At 40.9% G+C, this 21424-nt stretch overlaps 1 protein-coding gene across 5 annotated transcripts; it reads left to right on the forward strand.

Moving 5' to 3' along the window:
- The first annotated feature begins 946 nt into the window (after nucleotides 1–946).
- EED (embryonic ectoderm development) lies at nucleotides 947–21142 on the forward strand. Of its 5 annotated transcripts, none has more exons than XM_087756277.1 (12): nucleotides 947–1077; nucleotides 3927–4079; nucleotides 10945–11037; nucleotides 11940–12005; nucleotides 12765–12890; nucleotides 13008–13089; nucleotides 14673–14764; nucleotides 15698–15831; nucleotides 16965–17070; nucleotides 17859–18017; nucleotides 18467–18540; nucleotides 19619–19951. In XM_087756277.1, the coding sequence occupies exons 1-12, from the start codon at nucleotides 949–951 to the stop codon at nucleotides 19743–19745; spliced, it is 1341 nt and encodes a 446-aa protein (XP_087612403.1). In that variant the 5' UTR covers nucleotides 947–948; the 3' UTR covers nucleotides 19746–19951. The 5 variants fall into 5 exon arrangements, with proteins under 5 accessions (XP_087612403.1, XP_087612406.1, XP_087612404.1 ...); XM_087756278.1 differs by lacking the exons at nucleotides 947–1077; nucleotides 19619–19951 and adding exons at nucleotides 2356–2771; nucleotides 20964–21142; XM_009470418.2 differs by lacking the exon at nucleotides 947–1077 and adding an exon at nucleotides 2356–2771.
- Nucleotides 21143–21424: the final 282 nt, after the last annotated feature.

A 21424-nucleotide genomic window follows, 5' to 3' on the forward strand; every position in this document is an offset into this window, starting at 1 on the left:
TATATATTATGCAATGCTTCATTGGAGCCTACAGTTCTGCAGAAGAAAAAAAAAAAAAGAGGCTGTCTGTTGCTAAAACCACTACAGTCTGTGCACCATTTTAAGCATACCTCTTCCTTTTTATCTCCGAAGGTTATGCAAGATTAAATTTTACATACGGGGCACGGCTCACCTCTGTCACTGCCCTCAAAGCAATCACTTTGCGAGGCTGGAATGTCTCCCTGAGGGAGGAAAAGCTTGTTTCTGCCCCTGCAAGAAAAGCAGGTAAGATGCTGTGCTTGTGGGCAGGTTACTTTTCCCCTTTGGTAGGGTTTTTTTTTTTTACTGTTCATAATTACTATGACTCTGGGACTTGTGGTTTTTCAAATAAATAAATAAAAATCTGGCAACTGCAGTTACTTCATTTATAGCGCTAAGTAGGAACTTGCCAGGGAGAACAGGAGCAGGCAGCAGAGCAGAGCCTATCTTCCTTCTCCGTGCAACACCGTTTTCAAATTAAAGGACTTTTGTAGAGCAAGAGAACGAAAAGAAACCCTTTGGGCACAAGACACAGCACTCGAGAACCGCGGGAAGATGGACAGAGGGACCGTTAACACCCGTGGCGACAGGGACTGCTTGTTTCTACCCCACACGCGTCCTCGGCCGGCCCTGCCTGGCACGGCCGCGCTGCAGGCAGCGATATAAAGTGCCACTACGCTTCCGTGCTATTAAAAGACGGGTTAATGTAACCCCCAGCCCCGCCGAGGCGAGCGGGGACCGCGCCGTCCCCTCAGCCAGCGGCCCCCTCAGGCGCCGCGCGCCGCCGGGCGCGGGAAGAGCGCTTTTTCAGCAGTGTGGCAGCTCGCCGCTCCCCGGCCGGGCAACGGGACGCAGGGCTGCTTTACGGCAGGCGTTTCGACCTCCCCGTCCGCGCTTTGCGGCTGCGTGGCGGGGTGGGGGGCGGGGAAGATGTCTGAGCGGGGAGAAGCCCCGGCAGCGGCGGCAGCGGCGGGAGCGGGGGGTGAGATGCCGGCGAAGAAGCAGAAGCTGAGCAGCGACGAGAACAGTAACCCCGGGGACCTGTCCGGCGACGAGAACGTGAGGCCGGGCGGGGGAAGAGGCGGCTGGGGGGGGGGGGGAGGGCAGGGGAGAGGGGAGGGGCGGTGAGGCGGGAGCGCGCGCGGCGGCCGCGGGGCCTCGCGCCGGGGACGGGCGGGAGCGCTGAGGCGAGGCGGGGGGGGGCCGCCACCCGCCGGGCCCCGCCGTGAGGGGAGCTCCCGGGCCGGCCCCCTCCGGTGTCCCGAGGTCGCTCTCGGACCCCGCCGGGACGCGGCGCATCCCGGGCGGGAGAGGGGACGGGGGCGAAGGGGGAGAGGGGGGTGTCAGCCCGCCCGCCTCGGCCCGCTGGCCGCCCCGCAAGGCGGACGGGCCGTTAGCGGGAGGCCCCGGTGGGAGAGGCCGGCGTGGGTCTGAGGGGGAGACGCTCGGTTTTCCTCCACGTGGGTGAGGGAGAATTTGAGGCCCAAACTCTGAGCGGTCTCTGACTCGAAGTCCGCTTCAAAATGTCAGACTTCCTTTTTTTTTTTTTTTTTTTTTCTGCAAAACAGCAAAATTTTCCATCTTTTTTGCAGTTTTGTGTCGTGTGTCTTCACCGTCACGTTGCAGAGTAACACGCAGTGTAAATTTCTGTGTGCAGCCCTTTGGTGAATGAGGAACGGGGGACAGTGCTCATAAGCTTCTGTCAGCAGAAGGCTGCAGCAGGGGGTGAGGGCTGTACTCTCTAAATTAGGCTAAAATGTGGTGTTCAGAACAAAGGTAATGTGCTTGATACAGAATAGCTTTATATTTGAAAGACAAACTTAATTTAAGGTATCTAGTAGTCATTTTGTGTAGTTACTGGAGCGGAGGGTGTTATGTGGGTGTTAGCTTTATGCAGCGCGGGTTTTTCTCTGGTTAGAGCACTTACCCAGAAAGTGAGGGGTCTGGACCACATCCCCCACAACCTCTGAAGTGCTGCTTGTGAGGCGACAGGCAGGTTTGAGGTGCTCCACACCACAGCTACTCAATTTTTTTATTGCGTTTGTGAATCCAAGTGTAATTCGGTGACAAAGGCGTTCAGTTTTCCTTTTGTGTCCTCTGTAGGCTATCGGTGCCCACGGATGTGGGCTGTCTGGTTATTGAAAATGTGACCTGTCTCAATGGTGAAAGGACTTTCTTTTCAAGAGTTTGTTACTGGACTCCACAACTCCTGAAAGACGGGGATTCTCTTTAAAAGTTACCATAATAGTGTTGATTTGGCGAAAGGGTGTATTTTGTTCCACAGGTATGCTGGGTGCAAGTTTGTTGGTTATGTCGTAGTTGCAGGTACTCGTTGTAGTTGCAGGTACTCGTTGTAGTTGCAGGTACTCGTTGTAGTTGCATCATACCAGGTACCTGGTGTTCTTATATTGACAATACCTGAGTAGCCCAAGAGAAAACTTCAGTCTTGTGAAGTAGTACGACTCTGGCTAGCAAGTGTGCTTGAGAGACGAGAATTTGGCGAGCTCTCTGAAATTTCTTAGAGTAAAGGAGAAGAAACGGGAAAACATAAAAATTACTCAACTCACTTATGCTTATTTGGGGAGGGTTGGCCCTTTTAGGGGTTCAACGTGAAGGGAATGACTGCAGGTTTGGGCAGTTCACTTGCAGGCTTGTGTGTTGTCTTTCCTCCTTTTTCTCCTCTTGATGTCCTGATTTTCAGAGTTGTTGGGCAACCAAAATCAGTACATCTCTACCGGCTTCTGGCGATACAGGTATGAAACCGGGACAAAGAATAAATGTTTGGTGGGAATTGGTGCATTAATGTTTATAGTTGACCTTATTCTGTATTCCTGGTGGAGTTGCTGATGCAGCCTCATGTTACACTTAATCTCCTCCAGTGACAGGCTGTCGTCTGCCTCTGTCTCCCTTAGTTCAGATCTAGAAATCACATGGCCTTGAGGTGAGTTGTTTTCCCCCACTGCTCTGATGAAAAGTGAACAGACCTTGCCAGAAAAAAAATACAATTGTTGATTTTTAGCAAGCTGAACTTACTCCTATGGAAGCAAAGGGTTGCCAGTTACGATGCAGGTGAAGGTGAAGTGCGCTGTGATGAGTGATGCAGAGAACAGAGAACAGAAAAGTAGTGTCCTGCAGTCAGGCTGCATATGAGATTGTAGTTTCTGTTAATTCTCCAAAGCTGATCTAAATCTGCTCAATGACTGGGTGGGTTGTTTTGTGCACCTCTTTTTTCAGTTCTCCCCATCCTTACTTTAGCTCTGGCTGCTGACGGTTGGAGGGCCAGTTGGATTAGTTAGCTGATCAGACAGCAAGCTAGTTTTGTTTTTGGTTTTGTTTTTTTTTAACTTGGCTTTTAGTTGAAGCAAGTATCTGCAGGCAAGAGCAGGAGGGAGAGGTGGGACTTCCTCTTCTAGTGGCAGCGCTTACTTATCGCAGAACTGTGTGGTGCCTGATGCTGCTGAGGGCGTAGAGAAGTCTCTCAGAATGGTTAGATTCTTGGTGTGACTAAGCATAATGTTTTTACACAAACAACCTCTTCCTTCAGTACTTCAGAAGTACTCATTTCATCTACATCAAGGATGTTTTCCAGGGAAAGCAACCACTTTATCTTTAGACATTTTCTTAAAAGCCGCTACCAGGATTCTGAAGAAACTTCACTAGATCACAGTTCACGTCTCTCCCTCTTGGATTAGTCCTCATGTGACTCATGTTCTGTTTCTAGGGAGGAATGCTATTATGTTAGTAATAGATTTAAATACGTGAATCTAAATAACGCCAAGTCCTAGGAGATCTTCTGTTCTTACGGAGGAGAAGAAAAAGTGAAAAGGCCAAGTGCTGCAAAACTAGTTGAATTTATGCAGCAGTTAATGATATCTTTATTACATTCTATATAATTTGAATGTTTTCAGGATGATGCTGTTAGTATTGAAAGCGGTACTAACACCGAACGCCCTGATACACCAACAAACACTCCTAATGCACCGGGAAGGAAAAGCTGGGGGAAAGGAAAATGGAAGTCAAAGAAGTGCAAATATTCCTTCAAATGTGTAAATAGCCTAAAGGTAGGTATGTGTAAGCTTCAACATGGGAATGCTGGGTACCACTTGCTGGCAGTAATGTTAATGTTGACTGTGAGGCAGTGTCAAGATAGATGTTTTTAAATATCCATGTATAATTATGTTCTGTGCTCATTTGAAGGAAGTTCCTTTCTTATTTGGAATAGCTGAAGTTTTGAAGAAAAAGGCTACTGAGAAATAGGAAACAGTAGGTAGTGCTGCAATTAACCCAATTGTACAGGTTTGCCAAGTTATGTGTGATATGTTATAATTATGTATTTCATTGAAGCTGTAGTTGCTTGAGATAAAGAAACTGGATAAACAAATGCAAATAAAACAAAACGTGTGGCAACTTGATGCAAAGTACAGAACCTGTACAGATTTTTCTACCTGTTGAAATGTATGTAAAAGAAGAAAACCAAAACAACCCAGCAATCTTGGAGTAGCTTTTTCCTCACACTTATCAGATCAGATATTTTCTGTCCTCTGGCAATTGTCATAAATGCTATATAGTGCAATTTGGTTAATTTATCGTGAGTGTTGCGATTATGTGTTCACACCTGATCTAGTTCATATTTATCTTCACGCATAACACCTGATGGTATTAAGGGATGTGGGTTCATGGTCTTTACTCCCTGTTCTTGTGTTTTAGGGTATTATTGTTTTCTTCTGCATTGGTGGCAGACTATGGTGAACTGAATGAATTTTCTTTTTGATTCTTTTACACTATCAGGATGTTGTTCTTTCATTCCCTGGCCTTGTGTGGGATATTTGTGTGGCAAAAGCTGTAAATAAGCCATCTGATTTGTTTTTTATAAGATTTCTAAATAAAGAAAAGATTGCGTCTGGAACGAGATGGGAGTTTTGTTAAACTTTTATACGTAGCTAACAAGAGGATGTGTGCAGCTCCATATTTTCTACAGAATTGCTTTAAGAGGTTTTTGTCATTCCCCCGCACTTAAGTGTTGAGCTGTGCTGATGTAGCTGTTTCTGAACTTTGGCTTCAGACTGCCTCACTGAAATGCTGGGGTAGTTAAACAGGAGGGGATGAGAGGTTTGGAGCACGGGAACCTCATAAAGGATCTTCACCACTGGAGAAATTGTGATATGAAGTTATACTGACAAAAGTATCTGGGAAACAAGTTGGTCTCAGCGTGTTTTTTGAAGTATAAAAATTATCTCTGGTCCTTTCAGTGTGTAGGAGGAAGGGAAGCTCTTTCATTTTCACCTAGGTAGGCAGCTGTTCCTGTGATTCGCATGAATCACCCCCGCAAGTAGTGCTTTTTGTGGCTTCAAGTCATGCTTCAAACACAGGCGCAGGCCTTTTGGCACCCAAACATTTAACAAGTTCTGAGCTTTGCTAAGCGTATTTGTTTTCTATCTGCAGACCAAATATTCCAAAGTAGGTAGTACTTTTCAAGTGTCTTCTGGGAAAACAGAACAATCCCTCACCCCAGCTTCAACCTAGGCCCCACTATAGGGTGATCCTATGAATTTAAGCAATCCTTGACTTCTGTGGATTTGTATCAGGGCCTGGGAACAGATTCCTGTGCACGTGGAATCAAGCTGTGAGGGAGTAAATGTAGCATTTCAGCTAAGTGGGGTATTTTTATTATCTTTTTTTTTCCCCCCATTTCTCTTTGAGCTGAAATTAATGTAATAATGATAAACATGCATGTTAATACAAAGACTGGGTAGCAGCCAAATTTGGTAATTCCTTTTTACTTCATGTTTGAGGAAGCCTCTCTTCTTTTTCCTGTTCTTCTATACTAATTTTGCAGACACTGTGGAGATAAACTTTAACGATTGAATGTTGTATATGGGTTTGGAAGACACTTGTGACTCTTTGGATATCACATCGTATGTCCCATAGTTTATATGTCTTTGAACTATGCTGTAAGGTACATGTACTGAAATTAATGAAGAGTCAACATGATTTAAAGACATGGAAAGTAATTTTAATATTATTTAGGGATGTATAAATTATGTGATTTTCCACTTTCCTATTCTTGTTTTTCCCCCTTATTTTGCTTTTTGCTTCTTTTCCTTGGGGAAACAAAGAAATGTGGCCATTACCGTCTGCTTTGAATGCTAAATGGTTATGATTCAGCCTGAAAAACTCAGTGCTTGCTAAGTATGCTTTTTAAACACTACTGTGGAAGTTATTTTGGGTGAAATTTAAGCATCAGGAAAACAAAAATATAACTTGGAAAATGACAGGAAATAAAAAACTACCTTTGTTTTTTTTGTTTTTGTGGTACTAGGTTACTGTAAGGTGTGCTGAGAAGTCTTTGCTCTCTGTGGGCTGAATGGAAATGTAGTTTATAAATGAGCATATACAGCTAACATATGCACATCCTCACATACATCCATACGTGTTTTGCTTATAGATCTTCCAGCAAAGAACTGTGTGTATTCTGCTTTGATGTGTTCCCTTTAAAACAATGCTATTATTTGCCCTACCCTTTGCTCTTGCTCAGGGTGTCAGGGTGTGGCTCAGTGGTTGCCAGCCATCCAGTGTTGTCTCTCGGCTTCTACTTGCTGTCCCCTGAGCTGGGAATCAGTAACCAGCCACATGCAAGATTCTAGCTTGTTGATGAGTAAAGGAGAGGTAACTAAAACCACTGCCAATGATGGCTTGCTTCCACTTCAGGGAACTGGAAATGCATATGTGGTCAGTTGGTTCCTCGCTCGCAGTGTGGGTGACAGTGTGTTAAAATGTGTTCATATAGTTCCAGGTGATGTTTTTTTTTTGTGTTGGCATAGTATTTACTTGACTGCCTTCAATCTAAATCCAGGTCTAGTCTTATTGTCTGACTGAACCTGAGTTGGTGTTGAGTGAGTAAGGGCAGAACTAACCATTGATTATTTATTTATTTGCTTTTGTAGCAATTGTAGGTCTATTTTCTCCTCTGGTGCCTGAAGAACCTGAGTACTTTGGGTTTTGTGCCCTTTATTCGTACTAGGGTCAAGACTGCATTTCACAATTCTACTTTTGGACCAGCATCTGGGTCACTGTCTGCACAGCCAGTGGTCAGATTGGCGTGACATACTTGGCATCTCAGGATAACCATAATGTGAAGCACCTAAAAGTGTAATGTTTTTAAAAACCTGCTTCATTGTTTAGCACTTAGGACAAAAATTGGAGCAGCAGGTATTATCAAAATAGCTATGTGCTGTCCCTGACCAGTGGGGATGATGGTAGTTTAAATGAGGTGAGCATAACTTCTTCAGATACCCTAGTAACTTCTCACAAGAGCCTCTGCCCGACTCCTGCATCCATTAAACACCAGAAAAACTGCAACCTGTACAGTCAGGCTCTTGGAAGTTGTAGCACTCGATGTGAGGAATGTAGCGCGGATGATATAAGTAATCTAAAGACATTTGTCTCGCAGAGTAAGTTTTCCAGGGAAGTAGGTTGTCTTTGAAAAAGCTTACTAAATACTTTAGGTATGCACTCAAATATAGAAATATAGAAACAGTATAGCCCTCTGTTCTATCTCTACTTATTTCATATCACCCTGGTCTGGGTCCTACCTAGAAAATCATGAACTTATCATCACTTATGCTGGAAAAAAAAAATCCTATCTTGAAGGGGAAAAACATCTTCCTCTTCACTTTTCCCATTTCACTAAATTTATCAGAAACAGTGCACATGACAGAGAACAAGGTAATTCCAGAAAAACAAGCGCAAAACCTGCTAATATATCTCTGTAATAAAGCAGTGAGAATCCATGCATTTTACTTGTGTTATCTTCATGCAGCATGTCAAAAGCCCTCAGTATTCACCAGCATGGACTCTTTCACACAAATTCAAAACCAACTAATTATTAGTGGATTTTTTTTTTTAATATTGTTTATTTGACCTCTCAGCCATTCTCTTCAAGGAAGACTTAAATACACTCAAAAAATAAGCCTTGAAAGTAAAATTCATAACTTTGTTGGACACTAAAAATCATGGCCTTGTGTGTACGGTTTTATGGCATACAGTTTTCCTCATTCTTCCTCTCTAATTAAACTGTAATGCTTTACAGATGCCGAATACCTGCTTTTTCCTTCTGTCGTGGGGTCACTAATAACCTTGCTACTTTTCCCTTTGCTAATATCCCATCTCCCTCATCACATAAAGCCACTAGTCTGTTCTTTCATGTTATGATGGGTAATACTTGGAGTTAAACTTTGAACAATTCTTTTTTCTCTGTATTCAGCTTTGAAAGTTGTTACCTCTCTAAGAATTGCAGGAGGGCCTTCATAGAATCATAGAATGGTTTGGGATGGAAGGGACCTTTAAAGGTCATCCAGTCCATCCCCCCTGCAATGGGCAGGGACATCTACAACTAGATCAGGTTGCTCAGAGCCCCATCCAGCCTGGCCTTGAATGTTTCCAGGGATGGGGCATCTACCACCTCTCTGGGCAACCTGTGCCAGTGTTTCACCACCCTCATTGTGAAAAATTTTTTTCTTATGTCCAGTCTAAATCTACACTCCTTTAGTTTAAAACCATTACCCTTTGTTCTGTCGCAGCAGGCCTTGCTAAAAACGCTCTCCCCATCTTTCTTGTAAGCCCTCTTTAAGTACTGGAAGGCCACAATAAGGTCTCCCCACAGCCTTCTCTTCTCCAGGCTGAACAACCCCAGCTCTCTCAGCCTTTCCTCATAGCAGAGGTGTTCCATCCCTCTGATCATTTCTGTGCCCCTCCTCTGGCCCCACTCCAGCAGGTCCATGTCCTTCCTGTGCTGAGGACCCCAGAGCTGGACGCAGGGCTCCAGGGGGGGCCTCACCAGAGCGGAGCAGAGGGGCAGAATCCCCTCCCTCACCCTGCTGGCCACGCTGCTTTTAATGCAGCCCAGGATACGGTTGGCTTTCTGGACTGCAAGCACACATTGCCAGCTCGTGTCCAGCTTTACATCTATCAGTGCCCCCAAGTCCTTCTCGGCAGGGCTGCTCTCAATCCCTTCATCCCCCAGCCTGTACTGATAGCGGGGATTGCCCTGACCCAGGTGCAGGACCTTGCACTTGGCTTTGTTGAATCTCATGAGATTCACGTGGGCCCACTTCTCCAGCTTGTCCAGGTCCCTCTGAATGGCATCCCATCCCTCAGACGTGTCAACCACACCACTGAGCTTGGTGTCATCTGCAAACTTGCTGAGGGTGCACTTGATCCCGCTGTCTATGTCATTGATGAAGATATTGAACAGCCCTGGCTCCAGTACGGACCCCTGAGCGACACCACTTGTCACCGATCTCCATCTGGACATTGAGCCGTTGACCACTACCCTCTGGATGCCACCATCCAGCCGGTTAGCTATCCACCAAACAGCCCACCCATCAAATCTGTATCTTTCCAATTTAAAGAGAAGGATGTTGTGGGGGACTGTGTCAAAGGCCTTACAGAAGTCCAGACAGATGACATCTATAGCTCTTCCCTCGTCCGCTGATGTAGTTACTCCATCACAGAAGGCCACTAGGTTGGTCAGGCAAAACTTGCCTTCAGGGAAGCCATGCTGGCTGTCACAAATCACCTCCCTGTCCTCCATGTGCCTTAGCACAGATTCCAGGATGATCTGTTCCATGACCTTCCCAGGCACAGAGGTGAGGCTGACAGGTTGGTAGTTCCTGGGGTCCTCCTTTTTACCCTCTGTAAAAATGGGTGCGATGTTTCCCTTTTTCCAGTCCTTAGGGACTTCACCTGACTGCCATGACTTTTTGAATATCATGGATATCATGGATTTAATCTCTGAAAGATTTTCTCCCTTCTCTTTCTAGCTCTTACAGCTATGTCTGTTAAGAACAGATACTGCCTTTCTCAGTAAATAATGCTATTTTAAATTCTTCCAGACTTCCTTACTTTTCTTTTTGTGAGTGGTGTTGGGTTCCCCACCTACACCCCCTCCTCAGATTTATTCTTTGGTTCTTGGACAGGCCCAAGCTGCCAGGGCTAATATTTCTCGTGTTGTCTCTGAAGCACTGCCATTTGAAGGCTGCTTAACAGCCGTCATGAGACACTTCCTTCCTGCCTGCACTGTCCCAGACAGTCCCCTGTGGGGAGGCACTTTAATGAACATTATTCTTACTGAAAACATCCTGTTGGGACAGGCCAAAATACTGTTATCAATTATTAACAAGCACCACCATATTCATCACAATTCATAAACATATCTGCTTTTTTTTCTCTATTAAACTGATGTAAGCTGTATAAAAATAATACTTGGCATTTCTTTGGTAACTGTGTGAAGGCGATCTGAAAACACTTTGTAGACGTGAACTTTGCAGCAGCATTGTGACAAGCTGGAGTGAGTTTGTCGTGTTTGTCGTGTCTGTGATAAGAGTTGCAAGACCTAACTGTGCTGTAATAGTTGAATGTGGCCCTTCTCCACCCCTATACCAGTATAATTCTTCTCTGTCCTAATGATTTTTCTCTGTGAAGTTGTAAATTGTTCTGTGGAAGTAATTATAACAGTATAAAATGTGTATAGATGTGGCCTTAGATGTAGAGGTTGCCTTGTTGAAAATTGTGAAACAAAGTAGTAGAGCTGCAAATACAACTCAGGAGTTCTGCCAGCTTCTAGCCGTAACTGTGAGACAACGTTTCTTCCCCTTCACTTATTAAAAGCTTGGGGCAGGAGGAGAAAGAGGGGAGGGGGTGGAATATTCCTTTAACTTCCCTTAAGACAGCCAAGTTAAAATGTGATGTTACAAAACTGGGTTTTTTTTAACTGTTCACTCTCTGAAATTATACTGGATGTGAACCCAGTAGTTTGAGGAGGAAAACATATCAATTAAACTGTTTACCACCACAGCTGAATTTCACAGAAATAATATGTCTGTGGGTTTTATTTTTTTTGTCTCTAATCTTACTTTACGTTTACAGGAGGACCATGGTCAGCCTTTGTTTGGAGTCCAGTTTAACTGGCACAGTAAAGAAGGTGATCCTCTTGTTTTTGCCACTGTAGGCAGCAACAGAGTGAGTAACTTGTTTTTAATCCTAAGCCCGTCTGTGTGGTTCTGCTTGCGTTCTTTTTTTTCAACCAGTCCCTTTACCTGTGTTTAGTATGGACACAGGATACTTCATATAAAAAGCTTTATTTCTGAGGTATGTAGCATCTGTTATCTGGGAGACTTGCATCCTGTGGATTGTTTTATGAAGTCATGTGTTAGCTATTTGGGAATTAGCCTGTCTAGTAAAGAAAAAAAATCCTTCAGTAATATAAACATGGGATAAGGAAGAGAGGTGCATAAATATATCTTTGCACTAAAATTACTCTTTGTGGATATTGTTTCCAAAAGGTCATATGCTCTAAAATGGGATGAGAAGTGTCTGCAATGATGCCAGGCAGCTCAGTAGCTAAATTAATGGCCTGTGTGGAGTGAATTTATAGGCTTCTTCTGAACAAGGATCTGTGTCATTTCAGTCTTGAAAATATCTCCTGAAGTGCATTCTATGCAAGTGTTGTGAATAAACAAGAAGCCTTTTATTTCCAAGTTTGTTCCACCTGGCAGTTACCAAAAGTGCCAAACTAAGATTAAACAAGGTACCAATGGCTCATTAAAAGACCAAGTCGTGTTAGAGAGAGCTGCAGTAACTAATTCCAAATAGAGTTTAATCTTACTAAGACAATTCAAATAGTAGATTTTAATATCTGGGAAGGACTGCTGACAAGTCCTGCAGTGGTGCTTTACTGAGACTGCTGTGAGGATTCTTTTATCAAGCTGTTTCTACCTGTTGGAAACAGATGATGGATGAGATCTAAACCATAAAGGCACACTAGTTCTCCCCATCAGGAAGTCAATACACAGGTGCATGTGATTTCCTTTTGAAATACCACAAGTAAGCAGCAATCTCTCCCACTTTTTTTTTTCCTCCAGGTTACTTTATATGAATGTCATTCCCAAGGAGAAATCCGTCTGTTGCAGTCGTATGTGGATGCTGATGTATCCTTTTAAGTTAAAAAGCCACCTGTTTGCTGCTTCTTTATCAAAAATGAAGAGGCTTTGTAGGAAAAAGCGTATGAAGGTTTTGTCTGTGTTTTAATACTTTGCTCATGTGGCACATTCCTTATGTTAGGTCCGAGTCTTACCTCTTTCCCACATGCTAGAGTCCCTCCTGTTGAAAAAATATTAAAAATGCAGACTTGTGGAACATGCTGTATACAATATATGAAAACTGATTCTCCATCAGTTTAATCTTCCCAACACTAATATTTGTGTAATGTTTCACATTCGCTGCTTTATAGCGGTCTCACTTCCCTGTGAATTGGAACTGGGTTTAAAGCCTAAGAATTATGTTTCATGCTCCTAAGTGGTAATAACTTGTGTTGATCATTTGCGGTACACAAGTCAATCATTTGTGAACTCAAATCTTGATTCATCCTCATTTTATTCCCAGTCTTCGGATGTTTTGGAGAAAGATGTTGAAAAGTGATGCCAAGAGAGAGAAGGTGTTCCTTGTATGTTATGGAACAGAAGTGAGGAAACTGGCATCTATGCAAAATGTTGATTGCATTTGTAGATGTATAACCAAATATGTATCTTCTTCTTATTGGGTCCAGCGGAAGCTCCTGGGTACTTGTATAAAATAGCAACAAGTTTACTTAAAAAAATCACAGTTTAAAAAAAAAAAGTTCTTTTGCTTTAAAAAAAAAAAAAAAAATCTCCTGTTTCTTCTGTGTTCCTTAACATAAGATGTTGTAGGCAGATGAAAATTTCTATACCTGTGCGTGGACATACGATAGCAATACAAGCCATCCTCTTCTGGCTGTGGCAGGGTCCAGGGGTATTATTAGGATAATTAATCCTATTACAATGCAGTGCATAAAGGTGAGTGCTCAGAACTTTGAGATACAGCTTGCATTTCAGTAAGGCATGAAACTTATGTCTTCTAAATACATGTAAACATGAGGGAAATGATAACTTGGTCTCTGAATTCTATCCCAGCACTACGTGGGCCATGGAAATGCAATCAATGAACTGAAATTCCATCCAAGAGATCCAAATCTCCTTTTATCTGTAAGCAAAGGTGAGGAAAAAAACCTCTTTTGTTTTTGTATAAATCAGAGTACTTTGGATTGGATTTTGGTCTTGAAAATGGCCAAAACCTCCATGACTTTATGAATGGCACGGAACAAGTTTACCTTGAAAGTTGAGAGCAAATCTTGCTCTTTTATGGCTATATATCTTGTACATATTAAATCCATGGCCTACAATAAACATAACTCTACCTGTGGTGCAAAGGGATTGTGAGCAGTACTGCTTTTAGGAAAGAAGAAACGTGAGCACTGGGGTTGCTCTTTCCTTTCTACCAGTTGAGTTAATTTTTTTTCAGTTGTTGAATCATGTTGCCATCTAGTGGGGATGTCTTAAAGTCGCAGACAGTATCCACCACCGTGTTCATGGGGAAAACTTCGATTTTCTGTCGCTCAGGAGCAGCTCTGACTTTTAATTGGACTTTGTGTAAAAAGCATATTAGTGAAGGGAGAAGCAGGTTTTTTGTATGGTGTCTTACGGCCTTGTCCAGAACGTCTAAACAGTCACAACTTCCTAATCTTGACTGTTTTGTTAAGTAAGGGAATACTTGATCTGCTGCAAGAGCAAGGCTTCAGGAATGCTAGAGTTGGAAACGTTCACATAAGGGGACTTTTGACTTTAGCATATTTGATATTACTGATGAAGCTACACAAGAATAGGAATTGGGAACCTCTCTCAATTCTTGCAACTGTCAAGTTTGTGCTGTGGATCTGTAATGTTGAATTTCTTAGATTTCTGTATATTTTTTAGGTTCTCTTTTAAATAACACTTTGACACCAGCCATAGTACTACAAGTTTTTATGTGTGATCTCTGGACTGGGTACTATCTCCGAGAGGGCATGAGGCAGGAGAATATTGGAGTCTCAGAACTGCTTGGCTGAGAGATGAGTAGAAAAAGAGGAAATTTATTCGGGACTGTGTAGCCTTCCAGTTGATGTTGCTGTAATTCAGTGCAGTGTACTTGTGGAATCCAAATGGGAGGTACAGTAGAGGTTCCCATTTCCAAATGGGAGGTACAGTAGAGGTTCTTAATAAGAAATTGTTAAAACTTTCTTTAAACAAGTGGATTAGTCCGATTGACTTTGGAGTACGTATTGTTTGTAGAAACAGTTTCTGCCATCGCTACAGTCTGTGGTTCGTAAAGAATAATATTTTAAAGATTAAAAAAATGGAAAATCAAACCTTCTCTGAATGCTGATGTAAGAATGGCTGAAAGGAATTCTAGTGTTTTTTGATACATACAATTATTTTTGAGATAAGATTGAATAAAACCGTACTTGTCCAAGATCAGCCCCTTTGCTTTTCGGATGATCTAAAGATCCAAGTATATTCTCGTTAGAAGCTGTCCCGAGGGGAGGGGGGTGGGTACACTTTCTCAATTACAGAATTACTCTAACGATAGTTTAGTTGTAATGGCAATTGTAGTTAATGCAGTTCCGTTGTTTCTTGCAAGTGAAGAATTAAGTGCCTTTTTGATGTTTACATGAACACCTGTTATTGAAAGTAGTTAAGCTGAAATATATTATTCATATGTACATATAAAAAGCAGCATGTAATTTTATTTGTTCTTTATAGATCATGCATTGAGACTGTGGAACATCCAGACAGACACGCTGGTTGCAATATTTGGAGGAGTAGAAGGGCACAGGGATGAGGTGTTAAGTGCAGTAAGTGGAAGACTGTGGGGCAGTGATTTAGATTTACAAAGGGTAGTAAGCTTACAATATGCAACTCTTTATCCTCTTGTGCACTGTTTTGATATTATACCTACTTAAAAAAAAAAAAACTGAAGTGCATAAATACTGTTTTGAGGGGATAGACAAGTTTAAATCTAAGGTGGTTTGACCGATCTGGCCACCTTTCAATATACAGGGCAGGTGTTCACTTCCCGTGTCTTTCAGTAGCTAGTTTTCTCACAGTGCAGCCTAGAGGTAAACAAAATAGAGCTCAGTGGGGCTAGAAAGAGTAACAAGTTTTCATGATGGTCCCACTTTTGAAGTTCTTGAGGACTTACCAATCCGAAGCAGCAGGAACAAATAAGCCTTGAGAAACATGGTAGTGAAGGAAAGAAGTTCTTTCAGGTGAGTTATGCTGCTTTTCAGTGGCTGTGAACAGACACTGGTAGCCAGCAAAAATCAACTAGAATAGTTGACTTTTAATACGCTGCTCTTAAGAACTGTTTTCATTCCTGTTGTGTGACCTGAAAGGTGAGGGTCTATATGAAACCCGACACTGTATTATTCTCTTGTGGTTCTAAATAGTCATCACCCATGTCGTAGCCCTGGACTTCTGCCAGAGTTGGTCCATAAAATGAAACCTAGGGAATTTACTGAGGGGGGAGCACTACCAGTAGATTCATGGTCTGTCAGTGCTGTTGAATATGCCTCTCTGTCTTGAGAGAAAGTAAATATAATTATTAAGATACTGTGCTTCTTTGCAGTGAGCAGGATTAAGTTATTACTATTTTTCAATTTGAAATACACAGTTCTATTGCATTCACTATGTCAAAAATGCTGTTTTGATGGAAATGATGGAATAAAATCTGAGCTGATATAAGGCAGCTTAGGCTGGGGGTCCTCAAAATTATTTCATATACATAGGATTATGATCTTCTTGGTGAAAAAATCATGTCCTGTGGGATGGATCACTCTCTCAAGCTCTGGAGAATTAATTCCAAGAGAATGATAAACGCCATCAAAGAGTCTTATGAGTACAACCCAAACAAAACCAACAGGTATGTAGTCTTCATCTTCTTGGCTGTCTTTGCAAACCATGAATATGGTCCAGGTTAATTCCTACCCAGACTGGGAGCTCTTGGGGCTAGTGAGTGACCTGGGGATTGTGCTGGATACTAAATTGCTCCAGAAGATGTGTCTTATTGATGTTTGCTTCAGTAAAATTTTATTGAATTCAGATTTAAAGTCCTGACAGTTTTATTTTTAAATATCTTAATTATTTCTTATCTGCTTGAGTAGAAAATGTCTGGAATTATCATCTTTATCATTCTTAATTAAAGCTTGTATTTCACTGTGTTTCAAGATGTCAGTGGCTTTCTCTCACCTCAAAATTTCTAGGCAGGAATCAAATCCGTGTAATTAAATATAGCAAATAGGTTTAGATTGGGTAGTTATTACTCATTATTGTATCTGTTATCTGACTTTGGAGCAAGGACAAAACTCTTTATGTAGTAATAACCTGAACTTTAATCTTTCTGTGATCTGACCTCAGATATGAGTAAATTGTCAAGTAAACATAGCAATTAGATACATGATAGATAAATCCTCCTTTATGAAGTTCATCAACTGTTTAATCTTAGCTTCCAGTTAAACCATTGAGAGAATTAAGAGTCTAAAACACAGTGAACATGTTCAGCAATGAGACTAGCTGTGAAAATACTCTCGCTTTTTTTGGTAATGTTACCAAGTATTAAATGATGCTTTTTTAGCGTGCTTTTTTAAAAATTACATTTTTTTTTTTTTTGTTCTAGTGTGCTTTTCTATTTAACAATGTAGACGTTGCAAAAGCCGCATCAGGAAAACTGAGCTTTAATTAGTTCTTGAAGTATTTGGCAATGGAAGCTGTATTCAGCATCTGAAGGAGTGGTTTTGTTTAGCACTGTCTGCACAGGCTTGTACAGTGGGAAATGTTCTTTCATTAGGAATGAGGATGAAAACAGGGACTGTTCCCATTATTTAAAAAGCAAAAACAACCAACCAAACAACAAAACAACACACAAAATCGACTTTGTCACAAAACTGTTAAAACAACAAAAAAGACAGGCTTGTCCTTTTAACATTGAGATCTTAAAACTGGCCATTAAAAATTTGACTTGTGCTTCTGTGTTTCTCTTGGCAATTTTCTCCATAGGCCTTTTATTTCCCAGAAAATTCACTTTCCCGACTTTTCTACAAGAGACATACATAGAAACTATGTTGACTGTGTACGATGGTTGGGAGATCTAATTCTTTCCAAGGTAAAGTGGAAGCTTTTTCTGCTATATTACTCATATTTGCTTGTTTTGAGGATCTTAAACAGTAGAAGTTTTACTAGAATTTGGGTTTAGGTTAACGTAATATGCTAGGTCAAATGATTTTATGCAGTGTATTGGGAATTTTGTCAGCTGCCAGGATGTGTGGATAAGCAGCTTGTACTTAAAAAGTAAAATTATTACTACAGCTGTACCTCTGCTAAAAGTACAGGGATACAATTAACCAGATAGGTAGAGAATACAGAAAGAGAATACATAGATACTGCTGAGGGGTCTTGCCGTTAAAGGAAGAAGTGAGGGTTCCCATAACGGACTAACTTTGATTTGTGTTTGTTGTGTCCACCGGTAACATTTACTTGCAGATATTAAACTAGGCGGTCTTACTGGCTCTTTGCCAGAAGTTGTTGCATGCATGGTCCTGTGGTTGAAGGGGTTGGGTGAAGAATCCTCAAGTCTAGGTTAATTTAAACCGCTCATGAAAGTGTGTTGGAGCGCATTGGGTTGACTCCCTCTGAAGTGGGTGAGGGAGGGCTCCTGCCGTCCTGTTACCTGGCAAAGCTGTGAGGGCAGCAGGCTCCCAGCGATGGGCGCTGACGTATTGTTGGTGATGTGGCTGTGATCTAAGGACAGAGGTGAGATTTTCAGTTTTATGGTTATTTTTAATGTAGTTGGGGAAGCTGTGAGATGAAATGCTTGGTTATGATTACTGTTAGACCAAATGTGCAGTATAAATTGTAAATACAAGTGATTCTTTTTTCACTGTTTGCCCCCAGTCTTGTGAAAATGCCATTGTGTGCTGGAAACCTGGCAAAATGGAAGATGACATAGATAAAATCAAGCCCAGTGAGTCAAACGTGACCATACTTGGGAGATTTGATTACAGCCAGTGTGATATATGGTACATGAGGTTTTCAATGGATTTCTGGCAAAAGGTATGTGTGAGCTTTGACTTTGCTGTATTTGAAGGTGCATAGCTTTTCATTGATTCCATATTTATGGACGTGGGAAGTCTTGGTTCATGTGATGTGATGTTTGAGAAGCAGAATGATTTACAGCAAGGGGCTTTATATGAAACTGGAGGAGCTCCAGATTTTTCATTCTGGGTCCTGCCTGATGGAAAAAGTGCAACCAAAGATGTATTTATTCTTCACTGAAGATATGTTTACTGATATCTTCCTCCCCCATCTGCAGAGGTGGATAATAAAGTTGGAGAAAGGAGGCAAATTTTATAGCATTTCTAGCCCTTCCAACAAACTCATTAAGTCATTCATGTTCAAACATTCACACACAATTTATCAGCTATAGAGCCTTTATAAAATTCTGACTTCCATACTTCAAGGCAGTATTTTAAAACTTTTCTATCCTCTGCTTTACTTTAAAGATGCTTGCTCTGGGCAATCAGGTTGGCAAACTTTATGTTTGGGATTTAGAAATAGAGGATCCTCATAAAGCCAAGTAAGTACTTATTATTTTGAATTTCTTTTTGTTAAGACAGGGAGTTGGGGTACTTTCCGTTTTCCTTTACTGATAACTATAGAAATTCTTTAACAGTAGTAGTCACTTTCCACTTTAACTACTAGGTAAATAAATATTCTGAGCCCCTGAAGGTTAACATTTATTATATTATACTGATTTATTATTTATATTACAGTGCTGCCAAGAGGCCCCAATCAGATTGTGCTGGGCACCATACATAGATACAGTAAAAGACAATTTGTTCCTCAAAGAGCTTACAAGCTAATTAGGTGGAAATTTACAAAGCAATGAAGAGAAGATGTGCTAGGTGGGTGTAGCACATGGCAAAGGAGAAATAGGTGAAAGGACTAGAGTAATGAGAGTATAAAGGTTAACTGTGAGCATAATGTGGAGAAACCAGTATGGCTTTCCAGTTCTCACCTGTGTGGCCAGAAAAATTTTACATCATATCTTTTCATATATATATATATATACACACACACACACACACACACACACACATATATATAACACCATACAAATACATATAAATAAATAAAAAATATAAAAATATATACATAATATATACATTATGTGTCTAAAACGTGTATACACTAGGTATATAAATAACATGCATTATATTTGTATATACACTATATAATAAATTAAATATATATAAAATATAATCTATATAAATACGTGTGTGTGTATAAATATATACATAAACATATGAAGTTCCTGAAAATGCTGCAGTCTTTAATCACCCAATTATGATATTTTATTCCTAACCACTGGGAAAGAACATTGATGGTGAAGTCCTAAATAATGTCATTCAATAAGCTTTCAGTCAGTGCTTCAACGAAAATTGGGTGGATAAGAAATGGCAGTGGGTGAACAGGAAATTACTGCTTTCCCAAGTCCACATTTGGAATACAAAATACACCATGAAGGGCATAATCCTGTTGCCCTTCAGTTCCTCCTAGGTCACATAAGTAAGAGGTTGGTGAAAGAGCACTCCATAATGTAGTAGGAAGTTCAGATTTAACATTGCAGCTGAATAATTTTCTTTTATTTATAGGTGTACGACTCTTACTCATCCTAAATGTGTTGCTGCCATTCGACAAACCAGTTTTAGCAGGGATAGTAGTATCCTTATAGCTGTGTGTGATGATGCCAGTATCTGGCGCTGGGACAGACTACGATAAATTTACTTTTTCTTAATTCAAAGTAGAAAATATATTTTCAAATTATAATATAGTCTGTTAACTCGCTAGTACAGTAGATGCATTTAGTGTAGACTTTCTCGAAGGTTCAGCAGGCTGGAGCTGAACTTAGTGATGTTTACATTCTGTGTATTGTTCTGCTTGAAATTGCTGCTTTTAATAAAAAGAAGTATTTTTGTAAAGTTTTCTGAATTGTCCATTTTAATTATTTCCCACAATGAGTTTTCACTTATAGCCTATGAAATTGCTTTGCGTACAGCTATCACGTAAATATACGGTAACTTGCGAGATATTTGATATGTGTATGCTTGCAGCTGTATTTGTGCCTTTTTGACTGGAAACTTAATGAAACTATTGGATATTATCCAGGGACCCCACAAAGGAAATACTACATTTAAGAATATAGTATAAGTAAATGTTAAATCACTGCTAGAAATATTTTGAACTCGTTCCTTGAGTTAGTTGCATATTGAAATTGATTAAGTTTTAATAATCTTAAGTTGGGATTTAAATAATCTTAAATTGGGATCTAATAATCTTAAATTTCACCATTTCTGTTAATGACTGGGGGGGAAAACTTTACTGGCTTTTTTTTTTTTTTGTGGATCACATTGCTCTACTGTTTGGATTCTGGCTGTTTAGTTACTGCGATTATCTTAAATCAAAGTTAGTTACTGGAAATATATTTTAATTGTCTCTATTGTCAGTATCCCCAAATAGCCTCATGAGTGTTTTAGTTGCCCTAGGAATAATGAATTCTAAAATCAATACTATTTCAGGTAGGTTTAAAATACGTACGATTAATAAAAATGAAAGGGGGGAAAATGGATAAGATGGCAGACATCATTAACAGTGATAATCTGTGTTCAAAACACTTGTGTATCTCTCGTCAGTGTATAGTTGAAATGTTAGGGTTTGTATTCTGGAAGTGGTCCAAGACATTGCACAATAGCTGTGTGTACCTGAATAAGGAAGAAGGTTAATAACATTTACTGAAGCTGAACCATTTACATACCTTTTTTCCTACTGTGCTCTTCTGATCCTTCACCATGTTACTTGAAAAGAACATATCAGGATATTGTATAAATACAAGTGCACTATTATTGGCAACATAATAATGCTTTTTTGATCAGTAGATTAAGTTAAGTAGTCCTGTCTGCTACTGACTTCTTAAGTGCATATCTGACTTTTATCTTTCAGGATATTGCTTTTTCCTGTTTGGTGCAGTTTGGGATGCTTGTAAATGCTGTTTAGATAAACTACCTGTTCAGTTTGAAGTAATGTGACTAAGCCAGTTTTGATTTGTGTCCTTGGGAGCCTGCAAAAAATGAAATCCAGAGCTGGCAAGTAGTTTACAAGTGTTACTCTATAATATATGATTTTGTTCTCCCTCCCCCCCCCCCCCCTTTTTTTTGTTTTTTAAATCCTTGTCCTTACTACTGGGGAGGTGTGGTAGTACCAGGCTGCTCAGGGAAGTGGTTGAGTCCCCATCCCTGGAGGTATTTAAAAGACGGGTAGACGTGGTGCTCGAGGACATGGTTTAGTGGTGGGCTTGGCAGTGATAGGTTAACGGTTGGACTCGATGATCTTAAGGGTCTTTTCCAACCTTAACGATTCTATGATTCTATGATTCTATACCATTGTAGCACAGGTCTGCCCAA

Source organism: Nipponia nippon, unplaced genomic scaffold (assembly GCF_047370975.1).
Source record: "Nipponia nippon isolate SJK-2023a ecotype South Korea unplaced genomic scaffold, ASM4737097v1 scaffold_2, whole genome shotgun sequence".
In the NCBI taxonomy this organism is placed as follows: Eukaryota; Metazoa; Chordata; class Aves; order Pelecaniformes; family Threskiornithidae; genus Nipponia; species Nipponia nippon.